This window comes from Eurytemora carolleeae, unplaced genomic scaffold (assembly GCF_000591075.1).
Source record: "Eurytemora carolleeae unplaced genomic scaffold, Eaff_2.0 scaffold95, whole genome shotgun sequence".
NCBI lineage: Eukaryota > Metazoa > Arthropoda > Copepoda > Calanoida > Temoridae > Eurytemora > Eurytemora carolleeae.
The window spans coordinates 138,227-152,504 of record NW_019396113.1 but is presented as its reverse complement, the minus strand read 5'-3'; the positions used below and the strand labels follow the sequence as shown (position 1 = coordinate 152,504).

Here is a 14,278-nt window from a genome sequence, read left to right as displayed (position 1 = left end):
TATCTAGAAGAAAAAAAAAATAAAATCTTGATTTCTAGAAAACTTGGAACCTTGCATTCCGGTGAAATCAAAAATCTTGAGTTTTTACCAAAAACTAAAATTTTCAAATCCTTAGATTTTTTCAACCTGACAGTGTAAACCTTTGATATTACAAACTTTTTGATCTAACAGAATTTAAAATTTGAAATATTAAAGGTTCCCGAAATAGTGTTGAAAAGATATAGAGTTTGTGGCAAAAACTCATTTCATTTAAAACCTTTGTATCCAGAAATTTGAAAAAATATTCCACACTCTTCGTCCTAACCAAGTTCTATGTAGAAGGTTTGATAAAGAACTGAATCTAATCCAACACTAAAGAAACATTGATTGACACTAGAGCTTGAAAACTTTTTAGCTACGACGAGAAAAGTTTATACCCACCCCCCCACATCAGCTTCAGACAATATACAGCAAGGATCGGTGTACATATAGTATAGGATTCACAGCATTGGACTCCGTATACTAAAGTTTACTGTGTGTAAAACTGAGATAATGTCAAGGAGTATGAAATAGAAGGGAGATACCACTGACGCAGCCCGCCCTACCATACGATTATAGATGCTTTGCAGACGGTACTCCATTTTTATAAGAAATATTTGTCCGACCGCGTATACAATAACCTATTCTGAATATGTCTTATACAAATGTAGTGCCGTCTGCAATGCATGCATAATCATATGGTAGGGGCAGGGCGGGCCGCGTCAGTTGTATCTCCCTTCTATTTCATACTCCTTGGATAATGTTAATCCGTCCCAGTTTTGAAAATCTTTCAGTTTTCTCTCAAACCTTGTCAAATAATTAACCCCGCTGAACTTTATCTTTGAGTTGTACTTGTAAAGTTTCTTTAATAAAAATGAATTCAAGACGAAAATTGATCTTATGGCGCCGTAATTTCAAGTTTGCATAGTTCAAGGGATATCAAAGTTTGCATCAACTCCGATTTTACAATTAGCTAAAAAACTGGTAATTCTTACATTAAAACCTAATTATTAACGACATCGAGGCAAACTTTAATAATTCCTAATATTTCAAACTTTTTTGCAACGTGATTGCATTCGTTTATTTATTTTTTTTAAACTAACGATAAAATTCATAAAAAAAATAAAGTTAGAATTACTTTCCCAGTATAATTTGTATGGAACAAAAAGGGTTGAACTTGTTTTGCTAAATGAATATATTTGTTTTAAAATCTGGCATTATGCCCTGCAATCTAGTGTATTCTTGAACTAAAAGTAATCAGTCTTATTATGTCCGACAATCTATTCCGGTCAACATAGAGTTCAATCCAGATCTTAGTTCTTAGATACTTTACGTAGACATCAGTTCTCCGGTAAATCTTAGATAGTTCACGTAGACATCAGTTCTCCGGTAGTTCTTAGATAGTTCATGTAGTCATCCGTTCTCCATGGTAGTTCTTAGATAGTTCACGGAGACATCAGTTCTCCGGTAGTTCTTAGATAATTTACGGAGACATTATTTCTCTAGTAGTTCTTAGAGTGTTTACGGAGACATCAGTTCTCCGGTAGTTCTTAGATAGTTACGGAGACATCAGTTCTCCAGTAGTTCTTAGATAGCTTACGGAGACACCAGTTCTCCGGTAGTTCTTAGATAGTTTACAGAGACATCAGTTCTCCGATAGTTCTTGGATAGTTTACGGAGACATCAGTTCTCCGGTAGTTCTTAGATAGTTTACGGAGACATCAGTTCTCCGGTAGTTCTTAGATAGTTTACGGAGACATCAGTTCTCCGGTAGTTCTTAGATCAGTTCTCCGATAGTTCTTGGATAGTTTACGGAGACATCAGTTCTCCGGTAGTTCTTAGATAGTTTATAGAGACATCAGTTCTCCGGTAGTTCTTAGATACTTCACGTAGACATCAGTTCTCCGGTAGTTCTTAGATAGTTTACGGAGACATCAGTTCTCCGGTAGTTCTTAGATAGTTCACGTAAACATCAGTTCTCCGGTAGTTCACGGAGACATCAGTTTTCTGGAAGTTCTTAGATAGTTTACGGAGACATCATGTCTCCACCAGTTCTTATATAGTTTACGGAGACATCAGTTGATAAATTCTCCGAAAGATCTTGGTTATTAAAAATAAGGGATCCCAAAGCTCACGTAAACTTAGTGGCGCAAAGTGCCCCGAATTTCTAATAAAACATCACAAAAGTAAACAAAATAAATTGTGCTGGAGTTTTTGGAAGATATTTATTAGTTTTCCGGATTTACTTAAATCTTTAAGAATTTGATGTTTAGAATACCTTAATTCAATTTATTGTTCTTTAGTGTGAAGTCGAGAACATTTAGAATAAACAAACTGTTGGATAAACATTATACAATATTTATATTTGTATACAAAGTAGAAATCGATGTTTGTTTGTTTATTTAAATGTCCAAGCATAGCTCAGTCTCCCAGAAACCTCTGAACCGATCTTCCTTAAATTTTGATCGGCGAACTTGGTAGGATCAACGGAATATGTTCTTATCCTGGTTTAAAATTCTAAATTGAGTGAGTTGACTTTTATAGGGAAAACTGCGGGCAAATACATGTATTGTGGGTCGGACGAAATTTGAACTTTTAGGGGGATATTTTTAGATTACAGCTCAGTAGTGAAAGTAGGGAGAAAATGAATTGTGAGTATATGGGAAAATGACATTAAAAAAAATATGGAGACAGAAAGGGAAACGTATCTGGATGGAAGGAAAACGTATCTGGATGAAAAGAAAACGTATCTGGATGAAAGGAAAACGTATCTGAATAAAAGGAAAACGTATCTGGATGAAAGGAAAACGTATCTGGATGAAAGGAAAACGTATCTGGATGAAAGGAAAACGAATCTGGATGAAAGGAAAACATATCTGATTGAAAGGAAAACGTATCTGGATGAAAGGATCTGTATAAGTAGTTCCAAGTGACCCTCCATGCAAACATGTCAACAATCTATTCCTAACGGTAAAAATTTAAAAGCTTTGTCTGATAAAGTATGAATTATATTTATCAACGTTTATAATTTGGATAAACTTTTTTAAATTGTGACTTGCAAATGTACCGTTAATTGTTGCGAATAGGATATTGCCATCTATGCATTATGGGTCACTTGCAATTACTTACAGTTCCTTTAAGAGATCTAAATTTAGTAGTGGATGGGAGTCAAATCTGAACCTAAACCTCTCGTCTCTTTTTGTCTCTTGGTGTGCCGGAACTTTTAGCTGGAATTTAAACAGACTATTTACGAGTTTTCTCAATGAATTAATATCTTTCTTTTATTCTCTCAGTTCATATGTGCAGGCAATAACATTAAATTTTATTTTGTTTACGAAAACATCAGTTCTCCGGTAGTTCTTGGATAATTTACGGAGACATCAGTTCTCCGGTAGTTCTTAGATAGTTCATATAGTCATCCGTTCTCCGGTAGTTCTTACATAATTTACGGAGACATCAGTTCTCCGGTAGTTCTTAGATAGTTCATGTAGTCATCCGTTCTCCATGGTAGTTCTTAGATAGTTCACGGAGACATCAGTTCTCCGGTAGTTCTTAGATAGTTCACGGAGACATCAATTCTCCGGTAGTTCTTAGATACTTCACGTAGACATCAGTTCTCCGTTAGTTCTTAGATAGTTCATGTAGTCATCCGCGCTCCGGTAGTTCTTAGATACTTCACGTAGACATCAGTTCTCCGGTAGTTCTTAGATACTTCACGTAGACATCAGTTCTCCAGTAGTTCTTAGATACTTCACGTAGACATCCGTTCTCCGGTAGTTCTTAGATAGTTCACGAAGACATCAGTTCTCCGGAAGTTCTTAGATAATTTACGGAGACATCAGTTCTCCGGTAGTTCTTACATAATTTATGGAGACATTATTTCTCCAGTAGTTCTTAGATAGTTTACGGAGACATCAGTTCTCCGGTAGTTCTTAGATAGTTTACGCATCGGTTCTCCGGTAGTTCTTAGATAGTTTACAGAGACATCAGTTCTCCGTAGTTCTTAGATAGTTTACGGAGACATCAGTTCTCCGGTAGTTCTTAGATAGTTTACGTAGACATCAGTTCTCCGGTAGTTCTTTGATAGTTCACGGAGACATCAGTTCTCCGGTAGTTCTTAGATAGTTCACGGAGACATCAGTTCTCCGGTAGTTCTTAGATAGTTTACGGAGACATCATTTCTCCGGTAGTTCTTAGATATTCGAATTTTGAAAATCTTCTAAACTTTACAAGAATGTTTAAAGTATTTGTCAATGAATTCAAGCCAATTATGCATTACAGCAAGCATTACTGCACATTCCTGATGCGCATGCTACAATTCTTAACAGTTCAATTTTCACACAGTGGGATTCAGAAAGGTTTATTTTGAGTCTAACAGTCGTCTTCCGTTTCCAAAATTTATGGTTTCCACGGTATTAATTTTCATTTCTCAAAATTTAAGATTTTATAAAAATGTCGAACTAATGGCGGAATCTTGTGCTTGGATTGCCTCGTATGCCGAGGGTAAAGGACGGATCCTGGTTGCAACCAAGGATATTTATCCAAACCAAACCGTTCTTACAGACTCAGCTTTACTCAGGTTTAGAATTTATATTTCCAAAAATGTAAAAAGGTTACATAAAATGTTGCTGTACTGAGTTGTTAATTGCAGCTGAACTACAGTGGTCGGTAATAAATAGCCATGAATATGCGGGAACAGTTTTAAAGAGTTCCATATAATCATTTAATTAAAAAACTAAATATCTGCAACATTCCATTATCAGAAAGGCAAGAAGACGACATTTGATGAATTCTTTCGATGTATTCGTTATTAAGGGTTTCACTGTAGCAAACGTTTAGTTTCCAGTTAAAGTTGGGTACCCAAGCTGTAAGATATTAAGAAAAAGATTTATCCTAATCCGTCGGATTGGTTCTTTATGAATGGATTAACGGTACAAAAGTTCCATTCCCTTCACTATAAGAAGTTTTTTGTTATTTTTTGTCTTATGCAGTCTCCCGGATGGTTTACCCGTCTGCTTGGGTTGCCTGACTCCTGTGCAGTCCTCTTCTCCTCCCTGTCCGTCCTGCTCCTGGCTGTCCTGCTCCGATCTCTGTCCTCAGGAGGAGAACCATAGATTAGAGTGCAAGATACTAACCTCAGCAGGGTTGAGAGTAGATATCAAGGAGTTTGGGAAACCTAATATTTTGTACTCTGTTATAGCGATTTTAAAAACTCTTCTTTTTAAAGGTAAATAAATAAAAATATCAACTGAGTTTTTGAATCTCATTCTTAAAACCTTTTTTAGCATAGCAGTAACCAGGACAACCATAGATTCCATATAAGCATGTTTAGCTGAGAACCCTGAGAAATATGAGATTATTGAAACCCTGATGGATCACTGGGAGGAGCGTAGAAAAGATCTCCAGGTTGGAGGTAACATTTCTCACACTCCATTCTTTAATCCTAGGTTGGGGGTAACATTTCTCACACTCCATTCTTTAATCCTAGGTTGGAGGTAACATTTCTCACACTCCATTCTTTAATCCTAGGTTGGAGGTAACATTTCTCATACTCCATCCTTGTCATCCTAGGTTGGAGGTAACATCACTCCTATTCCATCATTTAATCCTTGGTTGTAGGTAACATTAATCCTTCTCCATTCTTAAATACTAGATTGTAGGTAACATTACTCATCCTCCATCCTTTAATACTAGATTGGAGGTAACAATCCTCCTTCATTCTTTAATCCTAGGTTGTAGGTAACATTAATCCTTCTCCATTCTTAAATACTAGATTGGAGGTAACATTACTCCTCCTCCATCCTTTAATACTAGAGTGGAGGTAACATTACTCCTCCTTCATTCTTTAATCCAAGGTGAAGGTAACATTACTCCTCCTTCATTCTTTAATCCTAGGTTGGAGATACCAGCATTCCTCCTCCATCCTTTAATCCTAGGTTGGAGGTAACATTACTCCTCCTCCATCCTTTAATTCTAATGATGGAGGTAACATTACTCCTCCTTCATCCTTTAATCCTAGATTGGAGGTAACATTACTCCTCTTCCATCATTTAATCCTAGGCTGAAGGTAACATTAATCCTTCTCCAGTCTTAAATACTAGATTGGAGGTAATATTACTTATTCTCCATCCTTTAATACTAGAGTGGAGGTAACAATATTCCTCCTTCATTCTTTAATCCTAGGTTGGAGGTAACATTACTCCTCCTCCATCCTTTAATACTAGATTGGAGGTAACAATATTCCTCCTTCATCCTTTAATCCTAGGTTGGAGATAACATTTCTTCTCCTCCATCCTTTAATTCTAATGATGGAGGTAACATTACTCCTCCTTCATCCTTTAATCCTAGGTTGGAGATAACATTTCTCATCCTCCATCCTTTGATTCTAATGATGGAGGTAACATTACTCCTCCTCCATCCTTTAATCCTAGGTTGGAGATAACATTTCTGACACTCCATTCTTTAGTTCTAGGTTTAAGGTAACATCCTCATTTCTTTATCCCAATTTCTTTCTCCATTTTTGTAATATATTTCTTCTCCATTCTTCAATTTCTTTTCAAATGGAAAAATTACTATTTTGTTGATTTCGTATTTATGATTTTAAGATCCCCCTGGTCTCTAATATCATTAATAATTAATCGAGAAAGTTCCAAGTTTACCGAGGATACAAAACCTTTACCTTCAAATGTATTATTAACAGATCTTTATCGTAAAATCGTTATAGTGATTATTTTACAAAGTATTTATATTATGAAACCAATATTTGGTTCTTTAATAAGACGAAAACAAGTTTTGCGTCCTAGAAAAGACGATATTTATATTTTATAATCAGGATTTATACTTTTTAATAAAATTATGGGTATAAAATAAGGGGTTTTCTGGTGCAGATCTCTTGTTCGTAATTATTGAAATATGCTTTATACAGCGTGTCCCACAAAAAATACAATCTCTCTCGTTTGTAATTATTGAAATATGCTTATATTAATACAGGTTGTCCCACAAAAAATACAGTCTCTCTTGTTTGTAATTATTGAAATACGCTTAATACAGAGTGTCCTACAAAAAAAACAGTCTCTCTTGTTTGTAATTATTGAAATACGCTTAATACAGAGTGTCCTACAAAAAATACAGTCTCTCTTGTTTTTAAATATTGAAATACTCTAAATACAGGGTGTCCCACAAAAAATACAGCCGAGAGAAGATTTAAGGTCGTCTGTAATGTTTGAAATAGTTTGCAGAATTAATAATCACAAAATACCCCTCGTCTTTGTAATTCTAAAATGGGTGGTCTGCCTACCAGCCTGAGATGTGCAGCATTTTAGTCAGAATTCAACAATTTTTGTTTTACTGAATAAATCGAATTGAATTATCTCCGGTAATATTAAAAGCACAACAACCCGTGTAAACCCAAGAGGTCTAATTCATAGACTACTGCGACTTTCCTGACTTACTGGTCGACAAAATCAAGATGAAGCATGGAATCTCTGTAACTTGATACAATTTTGTAAATATATTTTCCCCCACTACCCCCCCTACTTCCCTATTTCCATTTTTAGCCTGGATGTATAATTTAGCTGACAACCCGACCAAGAAAGTTATACCTCAATATATCCTTTATAATTAACACATGTGTTACCCCTCCAATATGCTGCTTCCCTTTTCCCCATTATTGGCTAGATGTCTAATTTAGTTAGAAAAAAGTTACCCCTCATGATACATCCGGATCAAATTTCAGATATGTTTCCAGCTGTGAGAAAATTTCCCCTCCTCTACCCCCCCCCCCTTACCCCAGCACTCTGTTAACATATGCATATGTTTGTGCATGTCTAATTTTGTGTGTTTGTAAAATATACAAGCTGTTGACTCAAAACTTGAATCTTTTTAGTTTTTATTTTCACCACTAGGTGTCTCTAAAAGTTTTCCATAAAACTAAAAAAGTAAGAAATTTTAAGATTCAATTTTCTTAATAAAAGTTTATAATTTAGAAGTGAAGATTTGGGTTTAAAAAAATTTTAATTTTTTCTAAATATAATAATTTCATTAAGAAAATGCACTGAATTTTCTCTCAGGATGTTTTATGTATCTTTTAAGACTCTTTGACAATTATATCATTGGTGAAATGTTTACACTGAAACAGGAATCATTTCCGAAAAGAACTGGTTATGGGCAACCTTTGGAGGCACATATCAATGACATGCTTTTATCTGAGTGACATCTAAACGCTGATAATTCAAATTGACGTGTATTAACACTAGCTTTTTAAATTAAAAAAAGCTAGCCTTTAATCAACCTGAAAAAGACTAAATAAGTTAGCAAACTGTCCAAGCTGTCAGCTAGCAGCTGCAGCTACTAAAAATAAACACATGGCAACATGATGATTTATGATGGGGGGTAATGCACAGAGGTGGGTATGAAACCCGACCCTTTCCGTTTTGAGGTATAGCTAGATTGTTGGTGATCGAGGCCCAAAAAGTCAGAAACACTACTTAAGATTCATGTACTTTTAGTCTACTAATTCTGCATGATAAAAGTCAACTTAAAGTCGAAAGAGGGTGACTTGAGGTTTACACGGGAAGTCAGACTACATTTTGTAAATACCAGGATTAGAGTATGTTTGTGATTATGGTTTCAAGAATAAACATATAAAAGTAGGTTAAAAACTGAATACCACAAATTACTTCAAAGCTCTAAGACGACCTTCAAGTCGTCTCTCAACTGTAAGTGTCGTGGGACACTTTGTACAGTGTACAAGTAATGTTACTTCAGATATTTTCCAAGTTCATAGTTTGGTAATGATTGCAAGTGCTGTACACGTTTCATGTTCCTCTTGATGAGTAATTACAAAATTATATTTTATTCTTAAATCCGTCTTTTTACTTCAGGTTTATTTTTAAGTGTAATGTCTCATCCTTTGAATGCATTCTAGGCATGGTTAAGTATATCGGAGCTCTGATCAGAAAACGTCTCGGCCTCCAGCACGTGTCAGATGCCGAGGTTGAACACGTGTTCGGGGTTCTCAAGACAAACGGGGTTGGACAGGGGGCTGGCCGTGCCTGTTATATTTATCCAATAGTATCTCTCATGTCTCATGCATGTCGGTCCAACCTGGAGATAGTTGGAACCCCTGGTACTCAGGGATAAGATTAAATCTATAGAATTTAACCTGAACCCATGGTACTCAGGGATAAGATTAAATCTATAGAATTAAATCTCAAATCCTGAGATAGTTGGAACCCCTGGTACTCAGGGATAGGATTAAATCTATAGAATTAAATCTCAAACCCTGAGATAGTTGGAACCCCTGGTACTCAGGGATAAGATTAAATCTATAGAACTTAACCTGAAACCCTGAGATAGTTGGAACCCCTGGTACTCAGGGATAAGATTAAATCTATAGAACTTAACCTGAAACCCTGAGATAGTTGGAACCCCTGGTACTCAGGGATAAGATTAAATCTATAGAACTTAACCTGAAACCCTGAGATATTTGGAACCCCTGGTACTCAGGGATAAGATTAAATCTATAGAACTAAACCTGAAAACCTGAGATAGTTGGAACCCCTGGTACTCAGGGATAAGATTAAATCTATAGAACTTAACCTAAAACCCTGAGATAGTTGGAATCCATGGTACTCAGGGATAAGATTAAATCTATAGAACTTAACCTGAAACCCTGAGATAGTTGGAACCCATGGTACTCAGGGATAAGATTAAATCTATAGAATTTAACCTCAAACCCTGAGATAGTTGGAACCCATGGTACTCAGGGATAAGATTAAATCTATAGAATTTAACCTCAAACCCTGAGATAGTTGGAACCCATGGTACTCAGGGATAAGATTAAACCTCAAATCCTGAGCAATTAAAGAAATTTTGAGATTTTTGTCAACAAATCTATTTTGCTGTTCTTTAGAAACAAAAGAAATGAGTTCTTGTCACAAACTCTGATTTTCTAATCTCTATATCTTTGGTGTCCGATGTCGTAGACCTTCAATATATCAAAATGAACATTGTTGGGTCAAATACTTTAGGTTAGAATATCAAATGTTTACACTACCAAGTTGCAAAGATTAAGAAAATAGGAGTTTGTGGTAAGAACTCAGTTCCTTACTAAATATTTTTTCTATTGTCATATAAAAATCTAAAAAAAACTTTACATCAAAATTTAGACCATGCCGTAAAATGTCTCTTAAAATCCAAAAGTTTCGATCACATCTCACGTATACCTTGGTTTTATATTTAAAACTCTCCTGTAAACTCTCTTCTGGTTTTTTGTTCGATCTTTTCAATTCTTTGATTTCCTCTTAAGTTACAGATTCAGTTTAGAGCGAAAACACACATTTTAGCAGGTAATAAAATACAGTTTTATAGTATAGAGTTCCTTTACAACTTCATTCATATAACATACGTTAATACTAAATTGCGGAAAACCATTGAACTTGTTTATAATTCTACTTGATGAATACTTAATTTAAGTCTATTCATTATAATTACTCCGGTATCTTAAACTAACACACATACATTTCCAATTCCCAATTATTAAGAACTATATACAGTACAAGTGTATATACAGTACAAGTGTATTTACAGTACAAGTGTATATACAGTACAAGTGTTACCCAAAAAGGATAAGACTTCAAAGACGACAATAAGAAATGTAAAAGTCTGTTTCTCATGTTCAAGATTGTGTCTTTCTTTGCCAAATAACTTAAACAGTCATTTCAAGACTTTTTCCAGCCGGAAGACTTAACTGAACCTGGTGATCGTCAAAATCTTAAAAGTTCCAAGTCGTCTTTATACCATCTCATCCTTTATGAGAAACCCTGTATGTGTGTGGTTTCGGTTAAAAATCTGGTTTCTAGGTGAAGAGTTAACCTGGAGCTACACCAGTGTTCTAGATACCCGGAGTAGGATTCGGGAGAGATTAAAGGAAACCTGGATGTTTGAATGTACTTGTTCCAGGTATCTTCAGATAAGGACACCTCCTCTTTTAAAGTTTCGATATTAAAGAGACTTTCGTTTTTTTAAGTAGCCTTCTATTTATTTAATTAGTGAATGTGGAAATAATGCGGTTTTAAAGCTTAAAAAGTGTTTATTTCTACATTATTTCTGCAGTAGAAATCCGCAAGTCACTTTTAAAGCGTAACCACAACTGAAAATAGTCAATTTTCATTTAGAAAAATGTTAATAATTCATTTGATCTTGATCAGACAAAGGTTTTTTGATACTACGTTGAATATACAGAGGATAACTTAAAATGACGTCTTTATTCCATTAAATCTTTAAAATGGACTATAGAAAACAATTCGCTGCAGTTTCTAAGTGAACCCTTTAAAAAACAATAATAAAGGGATCGAAATCAATTTCATATTTATTCGTGTTTACCAAAACAGTTTCTAACTTGCATGCGTATGNCCCCCATGTTGAAATCATTGAGAAAATCTGATGATATTTTAGATGTTCGGATCCAACAGAATTTGGAACATTTTTTTCTTCCACTAAGGTAAAACTAGTAAATTACTACATTACGAAAAAAAGATTAGAAGTTGGAGAGAATATTAATCTCAAGTTATCTTTTCATAATTTTCTCAAAAATAAAAATGTCTTGAAACTTTTTATTTTAGAGGTGTTTTAGAAATTAATCTTAATTTCAAGATGATTTTTAATTAGATAATTAAACATTTATTTAGCTACTGAAATTACAAACTTTAATCTAAAATAAAATGACCTTTTCTAATTTTGAATTTTGATTCTATTTTGCAGTGTGCATGTGGAGGATATTTAGTTGAGAGAAATGAGGGAAATATTTGTTTACTTTGTGGAGATAAGGAGAATACAAATATAGTCCAGGTTAAATTATACATTCATTTTACATGTACATTATATATTGTACAGTATATAATTACATAATAGATTGATGAGCACCAGAGGACAGAACGTTCTTCTGAGATTAGATTAATTGTGTGATACAAACATAAAATATATAAATCTGCATTTAATCTTCCTAAATCTAAATACAATTTCAATTGAAATTAGAAAACGAAAGACTGCATGGCAGTGAGACCCATACAACTGTGAAAAAAGACTCTTGCAATTTGAAATAGTCAAATGATTGTGAATCACAGAAACTGTGCAGTGTACACAGACCTATTTCACTTAATCAGTTGATTTTTAACTATGGTAAAACTATTTTCTTTTTTGATAGCAAAACATATGGTACTGCTTAAATGTCGTCTTCCTATTCCATAGTTTTTTCTTCCACTTTAAGTTAACCCACATTAGGGATTTAGTGCGATAAAGCTCGCGCGTTATGATTTTTATTTTTATCATTCTTTTTGGTAATCGCACAACTTATCAAAATATAAAAAAAATCCACTTTTTCTTCGCTAAAATCTATTTCCTTATTTATCCATATGTCAAATTGAAAGTTCGAATTACTGAAACAGCATCTATTGCTTCTATGTATAGATATCAGATAATCCCTCTACAGTCAAATTCTATTTTTTAAACAAAAATACTTTTACTCTTTCGTGATTTAATCCGATTTCACCTTTTTTATGTGTTAAAAATATTTAATGTTTAGGAAAGTGTTGATCTAGTTGAGCAGATACGATTGTATGGCTCAGATGAGATAATCAAGTTGGTTGAGAGATTAGAATCCAATTCTCATTATCATCCTAGTCATCATATATACTCCAGGATAACTATGAGGTTATAGCTCCTCTTTCTAGGGGTTATTTAATACTAGATGAAACCCTGCAAAGATTGACAAAACAGTCTAAATTACCGTTTGTCAGAAACAATCTCTCGTTTCCTTATTTGTCCTATACTGTCCGTCTCAGTCCTTGTTTCCTTATCTGTCCTACTGTCCGTCTCCGTCCTTGTTTCCTTATCTTTCCTACTGTCCGTCTCTGTCCTTGTTTCCTTATCTGTCCTACTGTCCGTCTCCGTCCTTGTTTCCTTATCTGTCCTACTGTTCGTCTCCGTCCTTTTTTTCTTTTCTGTCCAAAAATCTGTCTCCGTCCAAGTTTCTCCAAATATCCGTCTCCCTCCATGTATGTTCAATTTCCGTTTTTTCCATGCCTGTCCAAATACTCGTTTCTTCTCTTGTCTATTCATTGTCCGACCATGCCTGTCCTAAGTTAAATCAGTGTTGAGTAACTTTCAAATTTTTGATTTTTTAAATTTAATAAAAATTCGACAAAGATAATTAGTTTTGAAGGTATAAATCAGGAAAACCCTTTTTTGGAAATAATGGTGTTTTTAATTCTATTTCAGAGTTATAAAGGAAGTTTATTTTAACGGAAGAATAGTCACAGTAAAAAATCCAAGGAAATGGAACTCTTTGTCGGAATATATTTCTAACTTTTGAAAATATTTGGATAAATTGAACTTTTAGAATTTAATTAATTTTATTTTAGATTACTAGATACCTGCTTTCAGAGTTTAAATGAAGATCTGATTTTAAAACTGAAGACGAGAGGAGAAATTTTACTCCGAACCTTGGAAACCTTACTCGGAGAAAATAGTAGACCTTACTCCCGATATAAATCCATCCTGGAGCTTATTACGAACAAGCACAACAAATCTTTATAATCAAAGAGTTAACAAAGGAATGGAGTCTCTGCTGCCACAAACTCTGATTTCTAATCCCTGTATCTTTGCAACCCAATGCCGTAGACCTTATATATTTCAAAATATGAGTTCTGCTAGATCAAATAGTCAAAGTTTGAAATGTCAAAGGTTTACACCATCAGGTTGCAAAGATATAGGGATTATAATATTTGAGTTTGGGGCAAAGATTCAATTCATTTAATCTAATTTTATGTCTTCCATTTTTAATTTTATATAATTTTTATAAAAAATATTTCTGTATCATAAATCTATGATGTGTTATGGCGTAAGGAAGTGAGGATATGTAAGATTAAAGCTTGTCATCGTCATGTTTCCGAACTGTAAGATGAACTGTGCTCTCTGGTCAGACTAAACCACAGTGTAGTAATACAACAGAGTTTTATTGACGTAGGATTTTTATAAATTAACTTTTTAGATTTAAAAGTTCATAATGAATATTTTTTAATCGTTCATACATGGAAAGATATATAAAGCAAATTGATAATGTAAAATTTCCTTGATTTATGCGCAAATAGCGCGCATTTAGTTAGAATTTATGCTTTTTTTTGTGTTGTATTGTAACTTTTATATCTATCTCTAGATTTTTAACCATGCAGGTAAAATGTCGCGAATTTAAGCGATTTAT

General features: G+C 34.2%; 1 protein-coding gene across 2 annotated transcripts; it reads left to right on the top strand.

Annotated features, from left to right (window-relative positions):
- Positions 1-4,463: 4,463 nt before the first annotated feature.
- Positions 4,464-13,721, top strand: LOC111695325 (histone-lysine N-methyltransferase ASHR1). Of its 2 annotated transcripts, none has more exons than XM_023464604.1 (10): positions 4,464-4,597; positions 5,010-5,245; positions 5,351-5,431; positions 8,945-9,153; positions 10,334-10,367; positions 10,881-10,980; positions 11,476-11,521; positions 11,782-11,868; positions 12,602-12,729; positions 13,440-13,721. In XM_023464604.1, the coding sequence occupies exons 1-10, from the start codon at positions 4,482-4,484 to the stop codon at positions 13,612-13,614; spliced, it is 1,212 nt and encodes a 403-aa protein (XP_023320372.1). In that variant the 5' UTR covers positions 4,464-4,481; the 3' UTR covers positions 13,615-13,721. The 2 variants fall into 2 exon arrangements, with proteins under 2 accessions (XP_023320372.1, XP_023320371.1); XM_023464603.1 differs by having other exon boundaries at positions 5,342-5,431.
- The last annotated feature ends 557 nt before the right edge of the window (positions 13,722-14,278 follow it).

Excerpts from the sequence above, each read along its gene's own strand:
- LOC111695325 (XM_023464603.1), top strand. The coding sequence starts at position 4,482 with ATGGCGGAATCTTGTGCTTGGATTGCCTCGTATGCCGAGGGTAAAGGA. Across the intron at positions 10,981-11,475 it reads TTTGAATGTACTTGTTCCAG|ATGTTCGGATCCAACAGAAT; the intron begins GTATCTTCAGAT and ends ATGATATTTTAG. Across the intron at positions 11,522-11,781 it reads CATTTTTTTCTTCCACTAAG|TGTGCATGTGGAGGATATTT; the intron begins GTAAAACTAGTA and ends TCTATTTTGCAG.